Raw genomic sequence first — 23,959 nt, 5'->3', positions numbered from 1 at the left:
CAATGTCCATGGTTTACAAAATATTACAAATTAAATATGTCAGGGTTAAAATGTGTGCTCCATGATGTAATGTCCTTTAATTTTTTGTAGTTGTCCATAGATAATATTAAAACTGCAGACACAAAGAAATACTCTGAATATGCTTATTACTTTATATTGATACCTTCCATTAGAGTAGTCCAGTGCAGGTGACCAGTCATTTCCATTCATTGACCCTCATGTACACACACCCCTTTAATGGGAGAGCCCTAAGGGCTATAATTAGACTGTTTGGACACTTCAAGTTGCACAGATATAGCAGTCATTTTCATTGGCTGGCTGCCCTGTCACTCAGTGTAAGCAAGTAGGGGGCTCTGGCAGTTTACATGAGTGAGTCCTGTGCCAAAATTAACTGTGAGGGGGAGGGCAGGATGGACATGGCGAGAGTTCATCTACTGTTTTACATGTTGTGGTCATTGGCAGAGCAGCGGGTCTGTTCTGGATAGGCCGACTGCCTTTAGATTGCAAGTTTTAGGCTTTCATTTTAGGTGTGAACAACTCTGGGGTCAGGAGAAGTCCACTTTTTCAGTCAATTCAAGGGCACAGCTATTGCCCTAAGGCCTGCTATACTCCGAGGCCTGTCAAGACAGAGACAGCCTCATGGACCCTAGCAGTCTCGGAGGGATTGAACACAGGAAATGCATCAGCTGACAAGGTAGGTAAACACAAACACACACATGACAATACATTTAATATATTTGTGGGTGTTGAAATTGTCAAACATTTATCATGATTGTAAAGGTACATGTTTGAAAAAAGCACATTTGTAAAATTTATAAGAACACTGAACATATGTTGATGTTTTTTTATTAACGCTTCATTTTTTAATATGCCGTATAATATTGATCTGACTATTATTTCAATGCAAACACAAAAGCTATATATGCCTCACACTTGGTTATTAGCTTGAACATTCTATATTCTGTACAATTCTGTGTCTAGAATTATATATACTTCAAAGCATTTGTGGTTACATTTTGACATGTTCCTCTGTGGCAGTGTATTGTTTCACTGCTTATGGATCAGGTTGCTATGGCTGGAGTGCCCTGAAGTCAAGAAGTGCAGAAACATGATGTGAAGCTGGCTCCCTCCTGTCCACACTTCCCAAATATACCCACACTTCCCAAATATACCCCCTCCTAAAGTAACCTGTCTACATCCATCTGGAAAGACTACTCAATTATAAAAGACCCCAAAATTCCACACTTATGACTTTTTAAATTATTTCTTTATTTTGATCCAGCAAGCAACATATTGCAACATATTCATCTGTGCTTTTGTTCAGTTTCAGGTCTGAACTCACAGAGCTATGGCAGACTGGAACCTGCTGGGGAAGCTCCTGGAGAAGGCCCAGGAGCACTCGACAGTGGTGGGCAAGGTGTGGCTGACTGTGCTCTTCATCTTCCGTATCCTGATCCTGAGTGCTGCCACAGAGAAGGTGTGGGGAGACGAGATGTCCGGCTTCACTTGCGACACCAAACAACCCGGTTGTCAGAACGTTTGCTACGATTACACCTTCCCCATCTCTCACATCCGATTTTGGGTGCTGCAGATCATCTTCGTGTCCACGCCCACACTCATTTACCTGGGACACATACTTCATCTTGTGAGAATGGAGGAGAAGCAAAAGGAGAAAGACCAGCAAATGGAAATTCTTCATCCAGAAAAGCAAGCGCTCATTTCAGATACAAAGCACAAAAAGCACTTGGTGAGAGACAATAAAGGACGAGTGCGTATCCAGGGGGAGCTACTGCGCACATACGTCTTTAATGTAATCTTTAAAACGCTGTTTGAGGTAGGCTTTATTGTAGCTCAGTACTTCTTGTACGGCTTTGAGCTGAAGCCTATGTACACATGTAATAGGCGGCCTTGTCCTAATGTAGTGAACTGCTACATATCGCGCCCCACTGAGAAAACCATCTTTATCATCTTCATGCTCGGAGTAGCCAGTGTGTCTCTACTGCTCAACCTCATTGAGGTCTATCATCTGGGATTCACCAAATGTCGCCAGGGATTCACGTACAGGAGAAGCAAGGAGTCCCCAGAAATTATCCCAAAAGACCCTGGCGAGACCACGGTGCCTATTGTTCCCAGTTATGATGACTACTTCGCTGGGCACCCTCCAGTTCAGCCAGCATATCCTCCAAGTTACAACCTCTCCTCCCCAATCACCGATGGCACAGACTCCTCTTTCCATCCCTACCATAGCAAAACAGCCTACAAACAGAATAAGGACAATATGGCAGTAGAGAGGAGCAGCACAAGCAAACCTGAGGAATGTGACCTGAAAGGCAAGAAGGGAGCAGGTTCAGCCCCGGGGTCGCCCACACAGGCCAGGCCAGGGCGCAGCACCAAACACAGCAGCAACAAGACCAGAATAGACGATCTAAAGATATGAGGAGCCATACGTTTCTCTGGTAGCGTCTTAAATTGCTGTAAAGAGATCATGTGATGTTTGGAAGCATTCACACATGTTGAATGTCTGGATCGTTTAAAAGGTGGCGCAGGCTTGGCTACTGAGGTTAATGCAGAACATGCAGAAACATGCACTGTTGTCATTTATAGGCTGGTCCACCTCTAAGCTATTTTAATGGAACAAATGTTGAAGCCAGATCAGGAAAGCTGCCTTGAGCCTGAATAAATGGCAGGGTCTAATATGTCATAAAGGGCATCTGGTTGAAATGTCCATGAAATCAGTTGTACAATAAAGGGATGATTACTTGCTTTGTAAACTGCTGTTAGGGAAAATAAAATCAGATTGTTGAGCACTTGACCTCACTAAAAGAAATGAAATAATTACTATTGTTTTAGCTGTCGATGTCACAAAACATAACTTCACTAGACTTGAAATGAAAAATTGTGCAATAAACAACGACATTCTGGGCACTAGAAATGCTTAGATGTATTCCAGGATGTGCCCCAGAAATAAATTGCACTAGTCTCAGGAGTTCTGTCACTTTTTATTATGCCAGATACAAGTAGATAATTGCAGCCACATTGGATAATAGTGTTGTACAGATGCTTGTCATTTGTTGTATGTACAGACACACTTTGTGATATTTATAAAATGAAATAAACTTGTCTTAAATTAAATTATAAGTATTACTGTTAAGCAGAGATGAGTAAAATAGCCAAAAATGGCAAACAAGTAAAATAATAGAAGTGGTCCATTAATGACTAAAATGTATGAGTTAAAAGTTGTTTTGGGCAACTACTGCTCAAGGAAGACTAACTGTAATAGTAACTGTCTGGGCATATACAATGTCACAAAATTAGTGTAACTGGAAGTACAATCTGGCATTTTCAAGAGTAGATCAAAGATTTTATTAAAAAGGTTAATCTACTTATAAATATATTTCCTGCCTCAGCCATTAAGATTTTTTTTTTCAATATAGAAGTAGTAGAAACTGAAATGGTATTAACAGTACTTAAGATCAGTGTAATTTCAGTCATCATACAAATGCTAGCACCAGTTCTCAACCTGTAGGTGAAATTAACAATGTACCAGGGACAAGTGTCAAACACTTTTGCTCAACAGGAAAAGACTACTACTTATCATCTACTACTGAAAAATTTAAATAATTATAGTTATTTTTTACACTTTAACCAGATGTTTTTTGTTGTTTTTTTGTTTTTGTTTGTTTGTTTTTTATTTATCCTAATACTATCTGTACAAAGGAAAAGGAAGAGGAAAACCCAATGTAAAACAAAACTTTGAGGTATGACTCACTCAGTCTGAACATGCCAATTTATTTTAGTCCAGTGCCAAAAACAACACATTTTACATTTTCTTTGTCATTTGAGAAAACAAATGATAGTCTAACAAGATGAAATGGCTGGCATTGTTCTATGAAATGTGTAACCCCATTAATCTCTTTTAGTAGAGCAAACACAGTAACATTAAGAAAAGCTATCTAAAAGATACACAATGTAGCCTATACAGTCAGTATATATGTGGTCATCTGTTGGAAAGGTGACACTTTTATGCTGACAGGTGAGCACAAGTGAGTAATGGTTATGTGTGTATATCCAGCACTTTGAAATCAAATCTTCTTGTCTGAGGCCAAAAATGTCAACTGTATCAAAATGTTGGACTATTATAGAAGACACGGCATATTTCACTGCATTTATTGGGAACACCACCCGTCTGTAAACAAACTGGCCATTATATACATCTACCTGGGTCAGTCTTGGCATGAATGAAACTCACAAAACCAAATGAAAGACACTTTACATTGCTCTTTATTTATCAGAGTTGTAAAGTTTTTTCCCCCCATCTGACTAAGTGAAACCGTGTCTGTGCTTACTAAAGGTATAATTAGTAGCGTTATAACCAATACCAAGACTTGTTCCAAATGCTTGTTTTTTGGCACCACAGTTAAATATTAAAAACATTACAAGAGGAGAATAATTAATAGAATAGAAGGAATCAAAGCCGATTGCTGAGTGTTAAGTCTTCTCTGCAGTCTTTTATTGTAGACATTCCATTTGGTAAGGGGGCCATCTGCTGGACATTATGGGGAAAATGCTGATTAGAATGAGCTACATAAACTAAATAACGCGTGAGATTAAAATAAATTCTACAGCTAGTGTTATTGATATGAGATCTATCTATTATATCTATATCTTGTGCAGTTTTGGAGATTAGTTAAATTAAAGGAAAACGAATGCATCACCGTTTGTTGACTGACTCATCACTAGGGCCGTCACCTCCTCACTTTAACCCACAGACTGTAGCCTGTATACAGTCTACGCTCAAAACCAGGCTGTGTGACTTCCTGTCCTATTGAGTACGTGCTGATTACTGGAGCTGTTTGCTGCACTGGGAGTTGTTGAAAAGAGACTCACGCAAACAGGAAAAACAAACTGAAATCAGCTGCTGACATGGTTTCTGAGGCAGAAAACGCCATTAAAGCCTGGCATCTGTCAGTTGTTCTGTTGGCTCTGTGGTTGTGCTTGTGCTGTCCCAGCGATGGGAACAGGCTGTGTGCTGCCACCGTGTGACCAATCAATCTCTCTGCACAAAAGAATTAAGCGCACATGCTCTCAAAAGTGTGTCAGTTTCATTAGTTTGCTTTTGACTAGGTCAGATTATGGGAAAAACATAAACAAACATTTTTAAACCTTAAGGAAACAAAGATATTTTGTTATTCATATGTACAACTTTTCAAATTCAAATAAGAAAATAATGAGAATAGTTAATTGGGTCATAAGACCCATAAGTACCCGTGAGTTTTCCATTATTATAATTATTTTGTAATTCAGGCATCATGTTTTAGGTAAACCATGTTTGTTGTGCTCCAGTGCACAACAAACATGGTTGCATGGCATTTTGTTGTATCAGTGGGTTTTTAAGGGATATAATTTCCTACACATCACTCAATTATGGCAATCCATAATCCATAAGTAACAAACATTGTATCAAGTGTTATTGTAGATTCACAAATGTACAACAGTGGTTTTCACTGCATTTAAAAAAAAAAGAAATTATGTAATTTTATTCACATTTACTCAGCACTCAACTATACAATTTAACTAAACTGACTTAAATAAACAGTACACAATACACTGCATTAAAATGCATTTTTGTTTCATTTTCTATGATAACACAACACAGTAGTCATGTGAAAAAGTTATCAAACCCTTGTGGATGTCTTATATTTGGAGTTTTAGTCCATAACAAAACAAATTGTAATATTCTGACATATTATGCAAACTCTTCTAGATTCTAGATCATTGTAATTTAGCACAGGAGTCTGTTAGAAGTTAGACTTTCCACCAAAATAAATCCAATGATAATTTAAAAAATAACATTTTATATCTACTATGGTTGCCTTCACCATTTTTTTTCATGCCTGAATTTATTTTAGTATGATAAACTGCACAAAATAAGTCTATATAACAGGGATCTCACACCAGTAGCTGTCCACAGCCTTTCAAATTGCTGAATAATTCAAATTGGATTCATCACATGCCAATTACAATGGGAAATGTATACTTTAGATGTCAAACTTTGGGCACTAATAAATAATAGCTGATGTTTTAGGGAGACTTGATTTTTGTGACAACTAAAAAGAGTAGCTCTGCCATTTTCATTTTGTAAACAGAGCTCTCCAGGGGAAGAAAGGTTGGAGAACCCTGCTATATGGGATCATTTGGCTCATCTCATTCTTCCGTGTACTAACTATTTCACAAAACTGAAGCCAGACTAATTATTCTAATGTGTGTCAATGTGGCATGAAGAATGGTTTGGTGTGTCTGTATTTTTATTAAGTTAAATTGTTAAACTGATGATTTGTAACTGTCTTCAGACATTATATTATCTCCACAAATCCCACTTAGAATAATAAGTTTGTCACTGCACAGCCTTTTACAGCAGCAGGACAGAAGAGCAATCAGACTCTCAAATTCAAGGACAATGGTCAAATGACGCAAAATCAGTGAAGACTCCACTGTGTTTTGCTACTTTAACTAGGCCGCTAAAGCCTATACAAACCAGATCTTTGAGCTCTCTGGACAGCTATAATAGGTTTACTGCTGGAGTCCTCAGCGGGAGGTTACATGATCCATACCATGTCGCTCCTTCTGGCTGATAATAACAGTTTTAATCATGTTTGCCTTTCCCTTTGGGCGCGCCTTCGTTCCAGGCCACATATACGAATAGAGCCAACACCACATGCACAGCAAGAACAGCAACAATGGCAGCATAGAAGTAACTGTCAGAACTGGACATCTTCATTGAACCTGGGAAATAAAATGTAAGACAAGTTACAACCACATTCTACATTATTTCCTACCATGACAAGCACCAGCAACATTATTATACAAGCTGACCACTTGACTAGTACAGTTGTTTTACAATTGTTGCAAAATCCTTCACCTTTATTGTTTTACTTTTAGTCTGCATCAAGAAGACATGTGAAGTGCACAAAGTTGACCCAACAAAATAAAATATTCTTACAAATAGAGGTGGGCAAATCAAATGATCAGAATATTGAACATATGAATTATCTGAATAATGACTACAATTTATAATTTTAAAAAACATATACTTTTTTTTATTTGTCTTATACCTTATACCTACTAATACATTTAAATACATGTTTTAACAAGTCTTTTTCACTGACAAAATATTGTGTGAATTCTTAACTACATATAAAATCCTATTCATATTTTAATGCTTGTTTCATTTGTCTGGACAAAACTCATTGTTGACAAGTGTTGACACATTATTTCAACTATGGTATTTGGTTTAACTATGTACGATGGTCATTAACAAAGGAGCAGCTATTACAAAACTTACCTTCAAAGATGTAAGCCTTTGAAGCGAAGTACAGTCCAATGGGCAGCGTGACCATGAGGATAGTAAAAAACAGCAATGTCTTGAGGGCAGAGACCAGGGAACCCTCATTCCTACAATGAAGTATTAAGATTATGACTTGAGACAGTAATGAACACACCAAGACAACAAAACCTAGTGTTAAAAACTACAGCATGCCGACTGATGTGGGACAGTGGTTAGAGGTTAGACTAGAGAAAGAGGCGCCACTCCAGGATTTCATTAGGGTCAGTCATCAATGCTATGCTATTTAGCCAACGCAGTTTATATTATATAAGAAATGTGATGTGATGTTTTTTTACCCTCTGGAGTAAGGTGGTGGTCCCGCTGAAGCGTCTAAAGAGGATTTTACATTTCCGTCCATTCTGAGATCTAAAAAATAGCAAACAAGATAAAACAAGAAGCTGTGACGCTAATCCCGTGTTTTGTGTATGGAGGTTTTCTTCCGCAACAAGTCACGGGGCTGTCATGTGACCGAAGGAAATATCGCGAGATTTGACCAATTCATCCAAAAGAGCCAGCAGGCGTTTGGTAAGAAAATTCAGTTAGTAAACTATTAAATAGTAAATTATTACATTTATGGGTTTCATTAGATATTATAATATTCTGTAAGCCTATAATGTTTAATAGTGACGAGGGGTGAGTAAGTATGTTTATAGATCATTTAAACATACTAATTAAGGCCATAAATGAATTATTGTTTTATGAAGATTTTTAATTTTGGCTATTCCTAACTTAATTGATGTCGAATGGGGAAATAAACTGTCATAGGCACTGCAGCTTTTAAATGTATAGTCAGGCAAGTGTATATGCAACTCTAAATAGATTCAAGATTATAAGGAATTACCTCAAGCCTAAAAAAACATACGTTCTAAAGTGTAAAAATGTATTTGTGGATTTTCACATAAATTATTTGTGCCTGTTGCTTTGAGGTAGACTACTTGTTAAGCTTTAATTCATTTCAAAGATTTACATGTGCTGTCTGCCTCTGTCTCTCCCTGTCTCTTTCTCCCCCCTCTCTCCATCTCTCTCTCGTTATTGCTGGAGTGAACCACTTTATGCTCCAGTTGGCTTTCCTTGTGCAGGTCCCATGCTCAACAGGTTCCCCAAACACATCTGTGAGGGGCCTCTGGGGCCAGACACTGCCACTGCCAACAACTCACAACAGTCTGCTCACTACAGCATTATATACCTAAATAATTTTATACATGCGTGTATACATACTATCACATGGCATTTTGATTACACATTTTGATTAAACAAAATCATTAATTATCATTTAAATAAGAAAACATATTCACAAACATATTAAAACCTTGAGCTTTAGTTATAAGTAGGGACGTAACAATAATCGAAATATTGTGATATCATATCATCAAAGTTCTCACAATCGTGGACCATCACAATATATATCGAATTGCAAGTCTCTTTGCTTAAATTAAGAGTTATGGTGCAGCAACAGCTAAAAAAAAGACAGAGGGAACTACATAGACCATGATCCTTTGCTCTATTTCAGTGCAGACTACAAGAAGAAATAATAGTTCTAATCACTTTTAAATGTTAGTTCTTTGGATTCAGTCTTGTTTGAGGCATTTTAAGAGGAAAAAGTAGCATATTAACGGTTTTGTTCGCAGCCTCCACAAAATATCCCAATAAATATTGTACCATGAGATGTATATCATGAAAATATCATACAGAGAGTTTTGGATATTGTTGAACTTTCCCAAGATATCACAATAAATATCGTACCGTGAGGTTCATACCGTGACAATGTTGTATCGTGAGACTTGGATATCGTTACACACCCCTAGTTATAAGTATTGTGCCCCAAGAAAGCTTTCCCTAACTACAATTTAAATAAACATCCTTTGATAAACAAACCATTTAATCATTTGCTCATATTAAAATGACATCCTTTCTAAATGATGAGATCTTATTTATTCTGGACACAGACCCAGGTGAAGACCTCAAAATTAATCAGATTCTTCCTTCAAACTGTGGGAAAAAGTCCAAATCAGAGTTTGGTGTAGATGTCAACTTTGTAAATAAAAATTAATTTGAATACACTTCCCTGTTCCACTTCCAGTCAGAGTCACGCTCCCAGTGGGACAGGGTGAATTTCCAGTCAAAGTCAGGCTCCCAGTGGGACAGGGTGAATTTCCATTCAAAGTCAGGCTCCCAGTGGGACAGGGTGAATGTTGGGCCAAAAGTGTAATACTCTAATTTTCTTGTGTTTTTTCTTGAGTCCTGACCTATGACCTTCTCCATTATTTCCCATGTTCCGGAGTAGAGTTACATTCCATGTGTCACCAGTGCTCTCACACACTGGATACTCGCCCCACACCTGTTGTTTTGACCAAGCAACAACAGAGTCAGTACACTGTCAGTACTGTCTGTACATGTTCATTATGAAACAACTGTATTACTATATTTTATAGATACTGCCAGTGGTTATATGCCAGCGGTGTCATATGATCATTACTTGATCATATGACAATTCTCACAAATTATATTTTTGTATTTGGATCTCAATACACAAATACAATTGGTAATTTTGGAGCCTCAACATTTAATTTTACCCAGTTGGTAATTACTCTTAAAATATCACACTACATAATGAGTCTCTGCAGTGTTTTCTTGACACAGAAAATCCTGGTAAAATTCTTACCCAGACCCTGTGGGAGATTGTAAGAATACATCATATGCATAATGACACTGGCAACATAAACTAAATGCTCAGATCCATTAGAAGTCTTGCTGTTGTTGTAGCAGGCCTGCAGTGAGACCCCACTGAAGTAAAATGCAGTGATGTGCGAGAGCAGTTCAAATTCCTCTGTGCAAATAGAGGAACTGTGACTGGCTCCAACCAGCAGGCGGAAAACCATCATGTCATGCAAGCATTAAACTTCCTAATGGCTCACTGCTCAACCATTGTGTTTTAACCAGATTTGTCACAACCTCCTGCTGTTGTGGAAATAAAATTATTACTTTAAAGTTCTAGATGTGTCTCATATATATCACAAAGGGCACACTATATTTACTCCCTATATTTTTAATGTGAACCCCTTGAGAATAAATAGACTCCGGATTATGTATGCAACATTTTTCTTGTTGTAATTATTCAAACGCAAAATATAAACATCATGACTAAAATATGGTATGGCAAACACAAAAGGGTCATCTGTCTTTGATAACACCAGAAAAATGTCCCCACTCTCACTGGCTTCATACTAAATCACAGACAAAATGGCACACGCCGTGGGTGGACAGACTAGAGTCATCTGAGCTACTCCATTTGAACTCAGGGCAGGGCTGTGGTTTCATTGATGAACTCAAGTGTGTCAGTATTTCCTATTAGCTAAAACTATTAAGGTTTATAAACCAAGATGTTTGCAATAGTGGGCTGTATTTACTTACATGGAACAAATTATCTTTGCAATTGCTGAGGGAACAATCAGCATGCATTAAAATGTTAATAACATCAGATCTACCTGAAGTGATGAAAGAGGAGTGGCGTTCATCCAGCCCTCTTCCCTTCAGTCCCTCTCTGTCACTCATCCTGTACTGACCCTACACTAGTGAACCGCTTCAAATCCACACGACAGATTTAAATTTAAATTGTGCTGTGTGTCTGTACTTTTATTAACTAATGCATTTACTTGCAGGAAGCCTATCTGTGCAGCTGACACCAGACACAGACAGTGGATGTGAAGGTAAATAAAACATGCCAAATAATTGTGTTGTAGCCAGTGGAAGTGTGTAACATTTTAAATACAGCATCATATCACTTACAGTGTCATTATGGCAAGCCCAGCCTCCCCGTGAGGTGCTTGGAGTTGTGTTGTGTGAGAATTGTACTGTCAGGGCACATCTTTGCTGGGATGGCATGTGCTTTAGTACTTGCCGCTATAACAAAATGACATCTGGCTCCTGATTCACATCATCCCTTTAAGCCATTTAATGAACAAGGCCAGCTTTGTTTAGCACCATTTCTTTCTCTCTAATAATTTTTTTTAGACTTTTAAATCATTCAAGGTCACACCCATGATGATTTGAACATATGTGTCCATTAAAATGACCATAGTTAAACGGCTTCTTTCTGCTTGGACCTGTAACTCACAAAGCTCCTCTCTTTGTCTGAACTCAGAGCAGAGCTGGAGTCTTCCCTGTGACACTGCTGTTTATCTAAGGCACCAAGCCGTGTTCCCATTGGCACCTTCCCCATCTTGATATTTTTAATCTTAAATACAAATATTGCAAGATTTATGATTTAAAAGGAGCAGTGTTTATGTGCCACATGCTAGTACAAGTATGTTAACCTAATGGAGGATAACTCCTATGACTAACTGTATAATTATTTTGAGTTCTGTTTATTTTATTATTTATTGACTCTCTGCGTGGTCATAGAGCACAAAACTGTATTATTGATACAGTAAATGTCTTTCCGCTCTATAAAACAAAACAAAGTCTGGCGTCAGTGTCCTTTTCCCCAGATTATATCTTTACAACTGGAAACTCAAATTGTTCCTGTTGAGTTGAAACATTTCAAACTTTAGTGCACTAGATTAAGTTTCACTGGATTCCTAAGTAAATAAAAGTTCACATTTTTCAGAAGTTTATTGAGTTCAAGGCTCCTCTAAATCAAAACATTAAGAAGGCTTGTGATCTTTGATAAAAAAAAAATAGACCAATTTCAAGCAGTAAAATGCAGAGTTTTCAGTTATTTTGTTCCTCCCAAAGGCATAAGCAATATCACCCATAAAAAAGATTAATATTTTTTGCAAGTCATGTCTTTAAAGGCACACAATAATTTCATTACACACTTTTTTTGATCAGTAACTTTATACTCAGTTACACACAACTTCATACATTTATTTCTGCTATATTGTTGTTTGTTACAGCTGGAGAAGGTTTGCTCTTTAGACCTTCTGTGGCACATCTGGACGTCTCTACAAGCAGTAAACGCGGCATGCATAAAGCAAGGACGATTGTCTTGTACTCTTTCCTGAAGTTTTGGTTCAGCAGACCATATATGATAGCGTTGAGGCAGCTGTTGAAGTACGCCATAAAGTAACTCGTGACAAACAACCATTCAGGTATGTTGGGCACAACTTTACTCGGATTTATAGCTACTGCTAGGCCTATGAGGTTGAGTGGTGCCCAGCAAACTGCAAATAATACAAAAACCATGAACATTGTCAAGAAATTCTTAATATCGCTTGGTTTTGGTTTTGTCCTTTGTTCTGGTTTCACCCTGTGTTTGACTTTGATCACTAGCACCCATATTCGCATGTAGCAATAAGACACCACCAGTAGTGGGATTAGAAAGTGAATAATGACAACAGATATGGTGTAGTAAGAGCTTACAGTTTGGGCAAAGGTGCAAGAGTAGATGCGTGGATCATACTGAAGTGAACCCACAAAGAAATTTGGCACCGTGGCGATGCATGTGAGGAGCCAGGTGAGACCCAAGTAAAAACAGGTGTTCCTCAGGCTATAGAGGCGATCATAGAGCAGGCTGTGGCAGATGTAACAGTAGCGGTTGATGGCAATGGCTGTAATGTTGAAGATAGATCCAATAACACTGAGCCCCATGATAAAACCACTGGCCTGGCAGTGGAAGTCTCCCATAGTCCAGTCATTGTTGAAAATGGCAGTGAGCACCAGTGGATAAGGGTACAGCGCCACCACCAGGTCAGCAATAGACAGGCTCACCACAAAGATGTTGCCTGTTGGAATGAAAATAACAAGAATTAGTTAAGAACCAAAACATGAGTCAAGCAGCTCTCTGATTAACAAAAGCAGTACTCCTCTGTAGCCTGAGCGCTTGGGGGTAGATTTCCTAAAATAAAAAGAGGCACTGGAAGTATAACTGTGTCCTTGAATCACAAAAGAAGAACTTCTTTATGTATTATGAAGGTAATTTAATGAGCTGTCTTTTTCAGCCAGACTAAAAAATGACCCTCTGGGTTATGACCCTTTAAAATGGTTATAAAACCATTAAACATTTTTCCAATGTTATGGACAAGTCTATTTGTTGGGTCATAGCATTCTTATTTCTTTAAATAGAATAACAAAATATTTATGGCACCTCCTCAGGTAAGAATTATATTGTTGATTCTGCCCTACAATTGTTATGATATTATTCAATCACTCAGGTCACCATTTCCTCCAGCTATGATTGCATTATATATATAGTTTCTAATGAGGTTCAAACTTAATATTCTGTTTAGGTATCTATTTAAATGCATAGTCTTCCCTAAATTATGGCCCACTTGTTTGCATCTGAGATTTTACTGAAGGATTTTGTAGCATTTGCCTCTGCAACTTTAATTGCAAAGAAAGATTTTTAAATAATTTGTCTGAAGGGCTTCCCTTAATTTTTTATGAGCAATGTGAGTAAAATAAGCTGATACAAAGAATGAAAATGCAAGGCAGCCAACAGAAGAGATACAAATAAAAACCATAAATTTATGAAATACATTTGTATTGAAAGATTAACAAGTAACTGGGCATTTCATGTTTTCTTTTTTTGCCCTTGCTCTGAGAAAAGGCATACTTATTACATAAACAACAACATGGTCTCTTTATCGCTCAATTTGAACCAATGGCTTCCTGTCTGCCTCTTGGGGTCTTTCAGAGTGTCACTGGATCTCTTCAGTCGACGTGAATCATAGAAAATGACATCTGATAACAGACCAGTACAGCTCTTCTGGGTGAGGGGAAAAAACAATTAATCAAATCATGTTGTGTCAGATCGACCAATAGATAAAAAGAACATGCAGCAGTGAGTAAAAAGAATGTTTCTCATAACTTTTAGGACCAGGTTCCTTCAAAATATAATGTGAGTCAAACATGGAATGTTTTCCAAATTAAATTAAAATTGAGGCATGATGTCAAATTGAAAGTGACTAAACAAACATTCCAAAAATTAAGTGAATCTACCAGTATATATGGGACTGCACTGCCACAGATTAATGCTTAGTTCTCACGCACTATTACGTCATCCATTTGAACAGTCAGATTTGAACTAAATACAAGTTAAAGTTTGACATTGTAAGGTTTCATGTTGCTATAATATAAACATATTTTCGAGTGCTTTCTTGCACAGCTGAGTCAACAATGGTGATTGGCAGATATGATAGCAGTGGATTTGAAACACATGTTGGCCATCCATCCTGAATGTTCAAGGCTTTTGTTAATCCATCCACCCTAGAGGTACGGCCTGTGTAGCAACCAAGCTAATTTTAATTTCATCTTCCAAACTTACATCAGTACATTTCAGCAAGCACTCACTGCTCTTTAGCCTTGCCAATTACATTTGCTTTCATTTTTGGTTCTTTTATTTAAAGGGCCTAGATTATGTTTTATTATGATCTGTGTTATAATGTTGTTTCCTCATCACAAACATACCTGGAGTTTTCATTCACACATGTTTAACACACAAACCCTGCATATTTAGGTGTTTAGGCAATCTTATCTCAAACAGAAATCACTCCCGTTCCTACTTGTAATGTCATTTGTTAATACTGAAAGGGCTCCACTGTGTTTTTAAACTTCATGCATTTTCATTAGAATCATTTGGGTAATTTCAGCCCTGGAATTGCCAGTCTCTACTGAACTAAAGGTAAAAGGAACTTGAAAACTATTTTTTCATGACATCACAAGGTGGAACAGAACATTTTGAGCTTTGGAGATGTAGAAAGACTAATAATAAAGGATTACCCAAACACATGTGAATGAAACAAAACAGAATGGCTGGTACGTTTTTGAGGTAACAACATTATAAGAGTCTCGAATTTCCTGTTTTTTTAATTTGGAAATGTTGTCCATCTTGCTGAGAGACAAATAAGAGCATTAGTTCTTGGTCGTGGTGAGCTCGGTAGACAAATATGTCACATTGTATTTGTGATGTTTGTTCAGTGTGTGTATTTGTCATTATGCAGGACTCTGACTTCTGCCTGACATCCTGCAGCTCCACGCTTCCCTTCACTGTGATCAGGACAGACCCCAGTTTTCTGTCCTCTGTCTGGATGAACCCTCTCCCCTTATTGTCGAGAGGATGGGGTAAGTGCTAAAACACTACAGATGCGGGCCAATGCTGTGAAATGTTCAGAGCACTCAGGGCCTTTGTGTCACTGCCATGAATTCTTAAACCTCTGAATGAACTACAACCCAGTTTACTGTTGTCTTATTCTCATTCCAATCACATCTCATCACTTATTTCAACACAAATGACCAAAACATAAAAGTCCCAACAGCACAACATAAAGTCCATCACCTAACCTGAACCCACTGTGATGTCTATTTTAACTCTGCAACAGATTACCACTGCACAGAATATGAGATGTCTGTTTCAAGCCAGAAGATATATTAGATTAAATAATTTTGAGCTATTGGCTATGGTATATTATTGCATGTAACAAAAAAACCTATGACAAGATGTAGAGCAAAGAGGTTTACGGAGGCAAAATTGCAAAAGAACTACCCTGAATTTGAAATTATATCACACATTGGATTAGTTTCTATTTTTATGACGTAGTTAACCTTGACTATGACTTTGAGTCTACTAATATGCTCTGGCTCACTCTTCTCCTACGTCAGTTCAAAAGAAAGAAGGTAGTTTTTGCTTTGATCATATTCAAGAGATAAACTTTTTTTTGCCCACAAATTAAATTTATGAATCTGAATTTTGTTATAAAATTAAATTGCATCACATTTTTACCGCAATCATACTGGAAAATATCCAACAATGCAATTGCTCTTCCAGTGGCAGAGTATTACTAACTAGTCACTCTCACGCCTACAAGAATAGAATTGCGTTTCTTCCATCTTAAAGCTCTATTATTATCCACCACACCAGTGCATGTTGGGAGCTGATAGCTGATTGGGTTCTGGCCCCTTCCTTCCTTTGGCTGTCTGCTATCTGGACAGACGCAATCTTTCCAAAATGTCAAGTGACAAAGGCTTTCGGTTTGAGTTTTTGTTCACCAGTCCAAGCAGAGGCAGCATAAATCTCTTGTCATATTGATCCACAGTACTGTATATTCAGGAGTTAGCAGCAGTTCAACTTGGTGCCAGTGGAGTCTGGGCTCAAAATGGATAGATGAAGTGTCACCAGAATAATGCAGTCTGCAACCAGCTGTCCAAAAATATAGCACAAAGCACCTCTCATCCACACACAAATAAATCTGGACTTTGCACAATGTAATAAGCCTGAACCTTTCACAATAGGACATGTATGCTGGCCTAGTTGGTAAGCAGGATACAAGAAATCAAGCGAAAACCCAAATTAATATCTGACAACTCATGATTGTGTTCTCATTCAATTCTCAGAGGCTTACACAGATCCACCGGCGGGCTAATGTGTCAGCCTGAAAAAGTGGCAACGTGGTCTAAATCAAAACAACTTAATCATACACCTTTGACAAAATGAAACTTTGATGAAAAAAGAAATTCTAGTCATGTTATAGCATCTATTAATAGCATTCTTCTGTGTTTAGTGTTTTTAAGACAAGATTTGAACTGTCCTAACAGATTTAGTAAAGTAAATCCTGTAATAAAGAAATTCTTCATTGATTTGTTAGTTGAACTATTAAGTTGAGTTATTAGTTAGCATAGTATTACAGTATTTCTCTTAATTTTCTAAAGAATGGAAAAAAAAAAGATTGTTTTTTTTTTTTTTTTTTTAGAAATCATGTCAGTACATATGCTGATTCATTTGATTATTAATACTCATAGAATACTGTAATTTCAGAGTTTAGGGTCACAAGTGTCATGACTGGCCCCAAACATTTGATGGTTGATTTTAAAAAAAGAAAAATCATAAAAAAGTCTGGGAAAATGTAACTTTTTTAGCCTTTGTGCAGTCTCTTTTTTATGTATTTATTTTTGACATGATGGAACCTGCTGTAAACTGCTATATTTTTGTCCTCCCAGGTGTATGACATAACTCTATAATCTCATCAAGCTGCATCTCCTTGCTTTCCACAATAAACGTCATGAGCGATTGTGTTGTCGGGTACAGCAGGCATGTTTAACGTACTGTGCTAAGTGATATCCCCCCTGGATCCACTCCGTCAATTCTTATCTGCTCTAGCTTTGACTCACTGTGTCCACTGAGTCTATTAACCTGCCTCTGGACACTTTTTTTTGGTAGACTCGCAAAAGTGAAGTTTGCCACAGTTTTCGTCACACATGCACATCCTCTCTTCTGCTGCTCTTCGTAATGTCTTTCATTGTCGCTCTTGGCCTTGTGAGTTGGCCTGTCATCATAATTACTATATCGACTTATTGTTCAATACATGACAGTTGGAACAATAATTTTTGGGGGTCAATACTACTTATTGTAGGGCCCTTTTCTTTGCAAAAAGATTTGAGCTGAAGTGGGCTGAATACATGACGTTTATGACTCATTATAGACACAAACTATTATGTATTTATTGCAGCTCATCATAAACAATATTAAACATTTTAGAATTCTTTATGGGGGCTGAATCTGCTTTATGGTTTGGTTTCAGTATTATTGTTTATTGGTTATATTTAGTTCAACAATATATCGCACTTCAAAATTTGTTATCATGACAGGCCTACTTGTGAGGGCAATTGGTCACAGTATTTTTAGTTTAGTTTTGCCCCAATGGGAGAAATTTTGGGATAACATCCTGTATAGTGGCACTCTGCTCTATGAGACCACACTCAAAACCCACAAAAAGCCTAGAACACTGTTTTATCATCATCACATGCTATGTATTATTTCCATTAAAAAAATGCAAGAAAGTGGTATTTTGGGGAGGGGATGCAGAGAATCAGCCGAGCATAAAAAGATCAGGTGTGCAAGGGCCATCCAACAACGTGAAAACTGATTAAAAGAGTCACTCGAAAAAATTCTGGCATTGCCGTTATTACCCCACATTAAATCATTCATAATGAAAGATGTGTTCCTCCAAATGCTGCACCATTCACAGTTGTATAATATTACCACCATTATCCAATCAATCTTGTATATGCGGCACAAACATTTTCATACACATAACTTTATATAAATAGCTTGGTATAAACAGTGAAGGGATTGTGAGCAGGCTAACTGAGGTAACGATATTAGAATGTCATTTAAGTAGAGCTGTGATATAATCTTATGTTTTTGTTTGATCTATTCTCATTACAAAAACAAAAGTCCTGCCAAGTTAAAATGACTTGAATTAAAAACATGCTATATTCATTTGAGTAAATTTCACATGACAAGCAAAATTATCAATGTAACAAGTCTTTTTGTAGCTGAAATAGGAAAAAAACTGTACTGAACTTGCCAAGTTAAATCTTCTTAAATTGAGTAATTTATTATTTATTAATTATGCTCATGTTATACCTGTCATGTGTTACACATATGTGCATTTTTATCTAATACTTGCTGATGGCACACTGCTCAGATGCTAAAACTACATTTCGTTCGTTATTACTTAATTTGAATTTACTTAGATATTACATTTTGCAGTGCGTGTGTGATCATACCAAGTCTAATGCCAACCAGAGAATCCACTATCCAATTATCCTTCTTGTTTGGAACCAGTCTACTGTGTCATTATTCTGTTGTCAGATTAGCATTTGGACTCCTAAACTTCATTTTTTGTAACACTAAAATGCTTTGGGCACATTAGCTAGATTACGTAATGTATTTGAAATTGTAATTGAAAGCCCTGTATGCGACACACGGGATGGCCTCTTTCCAGTGGCTCATGTATGTTCTCATTAACATCATGTTGTGACCACTTTGTGTCTGATGAAGTTTTCTGTCTATACTTTTGGCCATAATGACTGCTGGTATATGTACATCATAATGAGGCAGAGAGCTTTAACTCCAAATAATGAATAGAGCTTATTCATTCATGCTTTTGTTCTCTGTAAATGTTTTGACATAGCCTGCAGTACGCCAGCTACTTTTCCCATAATTAATATTCACAAGTAATATGAACTTAGAATGTGCATAACACTGCTTTAAAAAGTTATAATCTTACTATATGGGGACAGAAGACACATTATATCTTTTATACAACTCGCAAGTTGATACAATGGCTAAGTCAGTGTGGGAAATTATTATATATCTTATACTATTTTAATTTGTAATTTATTACAATATTTATATATATTTCTTTTATATTTCACACATAAAGAACATAAGATAACAAAGTATATACTACAACAATAATTTCATTTTCTTTTGTGCTACACCTTACAACACTGAAGTCACCACCCCACTCTCTAAAAGGTTTGTTTAACTGAGGGTGCATCCACTTTTATTTATGGTCTATAAAGTACTGAAGCCTACTGAAATAACCAAAGATTCTTGGAAATAGAAAATATATTCTACTAAAATACCACACTTCTAGGAAAGCCCAGTGACTTTTCCATTTAGCCTTTAGCCTAGAATTAAACTTTCACTGCACATGCCTCTGTATACAGTACATCTTCAGCTGCTTTATTACTTTATTTGGCTTTGATGGGTTAGCAAATAATGCATTTAATTTAGTCAAATCCTTTCCATGGCCTCATTTAAATTAATAGCGAATAAATGTTTCTCTAATGGCATTTCTCTAATGGCAAGACTATCTATAGTGTCACCTTGAGGGACATGAGTTAGTATTGAAAAGAGCATAAGAGCTATAAGGTGTGTAGTCTCACCTTGGCGCTGCAGGACACAGCTGATGTAGTGTGTGTAAAAAAGGCAGGTTTGATTTATCTGGGGATGAAGAACCAAGGATACAGGCAGGCGGGCAAGAAGAAAGTCTGATTATTTATGAAGAAATATGAAGGAGAAACGAGGAGGCAAGCAGAGAGAGGCTCTCACAGCTGTCTGGTTCATGGATCTTCTGATAAGTGTCATTTGCAGAGGCCACACTGCATATTGTGCATTACATAATTAGAATTGTGATGAAAGTGGCAAGCAGCGTGCAGTCTTGAAAAACAATTTGGAAGCTTTGAGAAATGTTAGGCTGTATGCAGCCTACTGTTGTGAAATGTTTTGTACAGTCTTTGTGATCCTATAGACTGTAAGCTAATAATATTTTTAAAAAGAAGAAAAAAATAAAAAAGAATAATGAAATGAAGTGAAATGAAGCTTCAAAAACTTAGTAGATCGTTTTAATAAATATTATCTTAACAGTTTCCTTCTTATTTGTAGCCTATAATCAAAATTGATTTTTACTAATAAGACTAACCTCATGCTTAACAGTTATGCACTACAGTACAATAACAAAACTGTAGTGGTTATATTAGCTTTAACCAGAATTTGTTGAAGTTAACTACTTAAAATTCAAGGTCAAGTCTCTTACCAGCATTCCTGAGCTTTTTGTTCCTGTACACGGAGAGTATGACCAGCACGTTGCCCAGGATGTCTACCACGATGGTGAAGATCAGCACGCTGGCCAGCGCAGTGGACACTCCGGGAGAAGTGGCGCTCAGTCCGCTGTGAGTGGTCTTGTTTTGGAAAGACACAATAGAATTGTTCACAGACTCGTCTATTACATCCTTCACTGGTAAATCCATGTCCCCTTAGGGTTCAGCTGCCATAGTTGCGAACTATAACACTCCATACGCCCCCAAGAATCCCCAGGGGCCCTCCGGCAACTTCTTATTGAACTACTTCTCCGACGTGAAGCGACGATCTTGAACTGTATTCGTCGAGGTTAGATGAAAAGGTGATGTTGGGGCTCGTGTTTCGCTGCTGCATGACCTCTGAATCTGCCGTTCCTGAGCGCCGCTCCATTCTGACAGGGTTGCCCCTTCCAGTGTAAAGCCATGTGAACGCTCTCCTGGTTGTGCGTAATGAAAGGGCACCGGTCTCGGATACAAGGGACGTGCGCCGAACGGTGGGACTTGGATGGCACGGCAGTTTTTAAATTACCCTGAATATTCTTTTCTTTCTTTCTTTCTTTCTTTATTAGCCTACTGTTGGTTTTAGTATAACTTTGTTTGCTGACTTAAGCCTATCGGATAAGCTATTCCACAAATAAAAAGATATGCACGCACAAGGCGGTGCTCTGCTGTGAACGAACAATTCATTTGGTTCATTCATTTTCTTAAGTTGTAATGTGAACTGCACTGGATCCACTTTTAAAGGGCTTGAAGATAGCGCCGTCCTGTGTCCAGCTTGGCGCGACGCATCAGCGTAAACGATAAATAGGCCTAACATGCTTTTGTTTGTCTGATGCTTATAAATTACTGTGTGTAGAATTATGCTTTTAGGGTTTATCTTCTTGCATATTCAGACCTTTGACGCACTAGAACGAAGAGCTGCACATCAGTGTCTAGAATCATCTACTTGTTCTTCCATGAGTGGAATGCAAGAGAAATCTCCTATTGTAAATTCTGGATGCAATAAACCATTCACTTTTTGTGCTTTACACATAAAAGGTCTAGGCCTATATTACAGTTGTTTTAAAATAGCATTGGTAATATCAGTGGCGAACCGTGGATCTGGACCCTGGGCCTTGACTAGGACCAATTGCTGGCTATCGTAACATAATTTATTTACAAAACAAAAACGAAATTAACCCTCTCCAGGCAGGTGTTGCAGATTTGCAGCAGCAAAATTCCAATTACCTACTTACTCCACATCCATATTTTATGAGCTTTTTTTACTCAGGAGCCTTTTCTCCCATCCATGCTGATAAACATGGACGATGCAGACTGTGCAAGAATGACTACACACAAACGGCCTGCCAGAAGTGCAAAATACTTTTTTGTTTACAAAGGATAAAAAAGTCAGGATTGTATATTACTACCTCATATTATAATTTTCCCCAAATATCAGATTTTTCCTGATACTAAAAATTTATTTGAGCCTGAGAGGGTTAAGTGAATCAGACATTCACTTACTTTATATATTTGTTTAATAATCATTAGCTAGTGTTCAACAACTACAGATGGATCCAATGCTACTCTGAAGTTTTTGTGTTTGTTTCACACAATTGAATTTCAATGTAGCTGCTCCTAAGGCTTTAGTTTATTGAATTTATTGTGCCTATTTGCAATACACTGTTATTCAATGACATTTTTATTTAATAAGTAGATAAACTCCTTGAGATGGAGCATCACATTTTTGAGAGGGACTTTCAGATTGAAATGGATGAAATTACAGATGGCAGTCAAAATGTATTTATTTCTTAAACATTGTCCAGATGACTACCTTTTTGGTACCTTTTCTATCATACAACATACACAGTATTTATAATTATCTTTTTTGTTTTACCATCTATGAACTTACCTTGGGACACTTCTAATTGCCTTACTAATTAAAAGGTGTAAATGTAATAATGAATCAATTAACAAAAATCTAATTTAGAACATGGTCACATTTATACCATTTATTAAACTGCCATTGTGCAAAACATGTTACTCCATCATATTTTAAACACACTTCTCTTAAACACAGTATTTTTTGTTAAAATATCTTAATTATTTTTATGTTTCTCTCTTTCCCTTCCTCCTTTCATTCCCAGTCACTCTCCCTTTTCACCAGCAGACCTCGTCACTGTACATTAAAAATATGGCTAGGACCTGTAGCATATTGAGTCAGACACAGCTGTGAGATACCTAAGGCACTAGGAGTCTAAAGCACAGGTACTGATCTGGGGTCACAGAGGATCTAAAGGACATAGGAATATATTCACAGCAGTTTTTCTGCAATTATTAATGTGAAACAGGACAAAACCACATAAAAAATATAAAATAGGTGCACTAATAGAAGCTCAAGTGTGCATTTTATAGAAGATCAAAACTTCTCTAATACCTATATCATATCTATGTTACAAAATGTTCCCATAGGCACAATATTTCCACATTTGGCTTTTGTCCATATCGATCCAGCCTGAGTAATGGTGCCTAAACGTGCACTGTCCCACAACCTTAAAGTGTCCTAGAAGAAGTCATCCTTTCATGGTCTGTACGTTTTGATGACGTCTTTGATCGGTCTTCTGCAGATGGGGCAGCAGGCATTGATTTGTCTTTTGAGCTTGAGGCCGCATTCATTGCACAGACACATGTGCCCACACGTGTAGATGACTGTGTCCACCTCCTGATCGAAGCAAATAGTGCACTCCCCGTTTTTGCCACCAGGGGGCAGCTCCGGGACAGCCATGGTGGGCGAGACCTGAGGACTGAGGGGGGAGCTGGGGGCTGTCACTGGGAAAAGAGAAGGGAAAACATGAGTAGGATTAAGATGTAGCAGACATGGCGGCGGGAATCATTTATTGTTGCTGCTTAACATTGTGGACTTTAATACAGAAAACATGCTCAATTAACTTATTCTGTTACACATCTAAATCAATGGCTTTAACTTTTTAATTTAAAAATTTTAACAGGAAGCAACTTGCAAAACAGACTTTCTACCACTGTATTTGTGAAATGTGAAAATGTAATCTTTTGTTGAAAAGTTAATTCATTAATAATTAACAAAAATGTATACCTTCTTCGAGCTGCATGCCTAAAATTCCACCACTATTAGGAGATCTTTTTACCAAGATGTTATTTTTTTCCCATCATATTTCAGAAAGTTACACAGAAAACCATAAAACCAAACTTCCA

The 23,959-nt window shown here is 37.4% G+C and overlaps 4 protein-coding genes and 1 long non-coding RNA gene across 6 annotated transcripts in view; 2 read left to right on the top strand and 3 right to left on the bottom strand.

Moving 5' to 3' along the window:
* Window positions 1-1,348: 1,348 nt before the first annotated feature.
* LOC110163333 (gap junction alpha-3 protein-like) lies at window positions 1,349-2,437 on the top strand. The gene has a single exon (XM_020928264.2). The coding sequence runs from the start codon at window positions 1,349-1,351 to the stop codon at window positions 2,435-2,437; it is 1,089 nt and encodes a 362-aa protein (XP_020783923.2).
* A 1,332-nt stretch (window positions 2,438-3,769) lies between these two features.
* Window positions 3,770-7,840, bottom strand: vma21 (vacuolar ATPase assembly factor VMA21). The gene is made up of 3 exons (XM_020928795.2): window positions 7,681-7,840; window positions 7,343-7,452; window positions 3,770-6,783 (listed from the first exon to the last, which is right to left on the bottom strand). The coding sequence occupies exons 1-3, from the start codon at window positions 7,740-7,742 to the stop codon at window positions 6,644-6,646; spliced, it is 312 nt and encodes a 103-aa protein (XP_020784454.1). The 5' UTR covers window positions 7,743-7,840; the 3' UTR covers window positions 3,770-6,643.
* LOC129410640 (uncharacterized) overlaps window positions 7,813-23,959 on the top strand; it is a 16,321-nt gene continuing 174 nt past the window's right edge. Inside the window, exons 1-4 of the long non-coding RNA XR_008632954.1 lie at window positions 7,813-7,909; window positions 11,044-11,091; window positions 12,280-12,474; window positions 15,325-15,445. This is a non-coding gene — a long non-coding RNA (uncharacterized LOC129410640). The remainder of the gene's footprint in view (window positions 7,910-11,043; window positions 11,092-12,279; window positions 12,475-15,324; window positions 15,446-23,959) is intronic.
* On the bottom strand, window positions 11,977-21,433 carry mtnr1c (melatonin receptor 1C). The gene is made up of 2 exons (XM_055159219.1): window positions 20,707-21,433; window positions 11,977-13,107 (listed from the first exon to the last, which is right to left on the bottom strand). Exons 1-2 carry the CDS (start codon window positions 20,918-20,920, stop codon window positions 12,242-12,244), a joined length of 1,080 nt encoding a protein of 359 aa, XP_055015194.1. The 5' UTR covers window positions 20,921-21,433; the 3' UTR covers window positions 11,977-12,241.
* neurl1b (neuralized E3 ubiquitin protein ligase 1B) overlaps window positions 22,726-23,959 on the bottom strand; it is a 23,157-nt gene continuing 21,923 nt past the window's right edge. For both annotated transcript variants that reach the window (XM_055159217.1, XM_055159218.1), the window contains exon 6: window positions 22,726-23,557. In XM_055159217.1, coding sequence (XP_055015192.1) covers window positions 23,310-23,557 — 248 coding nt within the window. In that variant the 3' untranslated portion in view covers window positions 22,726-23,309. The remainder of the gene's footprint in view (window positions 23,558-23,959) is intronic.

This window comes from Boleophthalmus pectinirostris, unplaced genomic scaffold (genome assembly GCF_026225935.1).
Source record: "Boleophthalmus pectinirostris isolate CB_2022bp ecotype Guang Dong unplaced genomic scaffold, ASM2622593v1 HiC_scaffold_23, whole genome shotgun sequence".
Lineage (NCBI taxonomy): Eukaryota > Metazoa > Chordata > Actinopteri > Gobiiformes > Gobiidae > Boleophthalmus > Boleophthalmus pectinirostris.
This window is presented reverse-complemented; position numbering and strand designations above follow the sequence as displayed.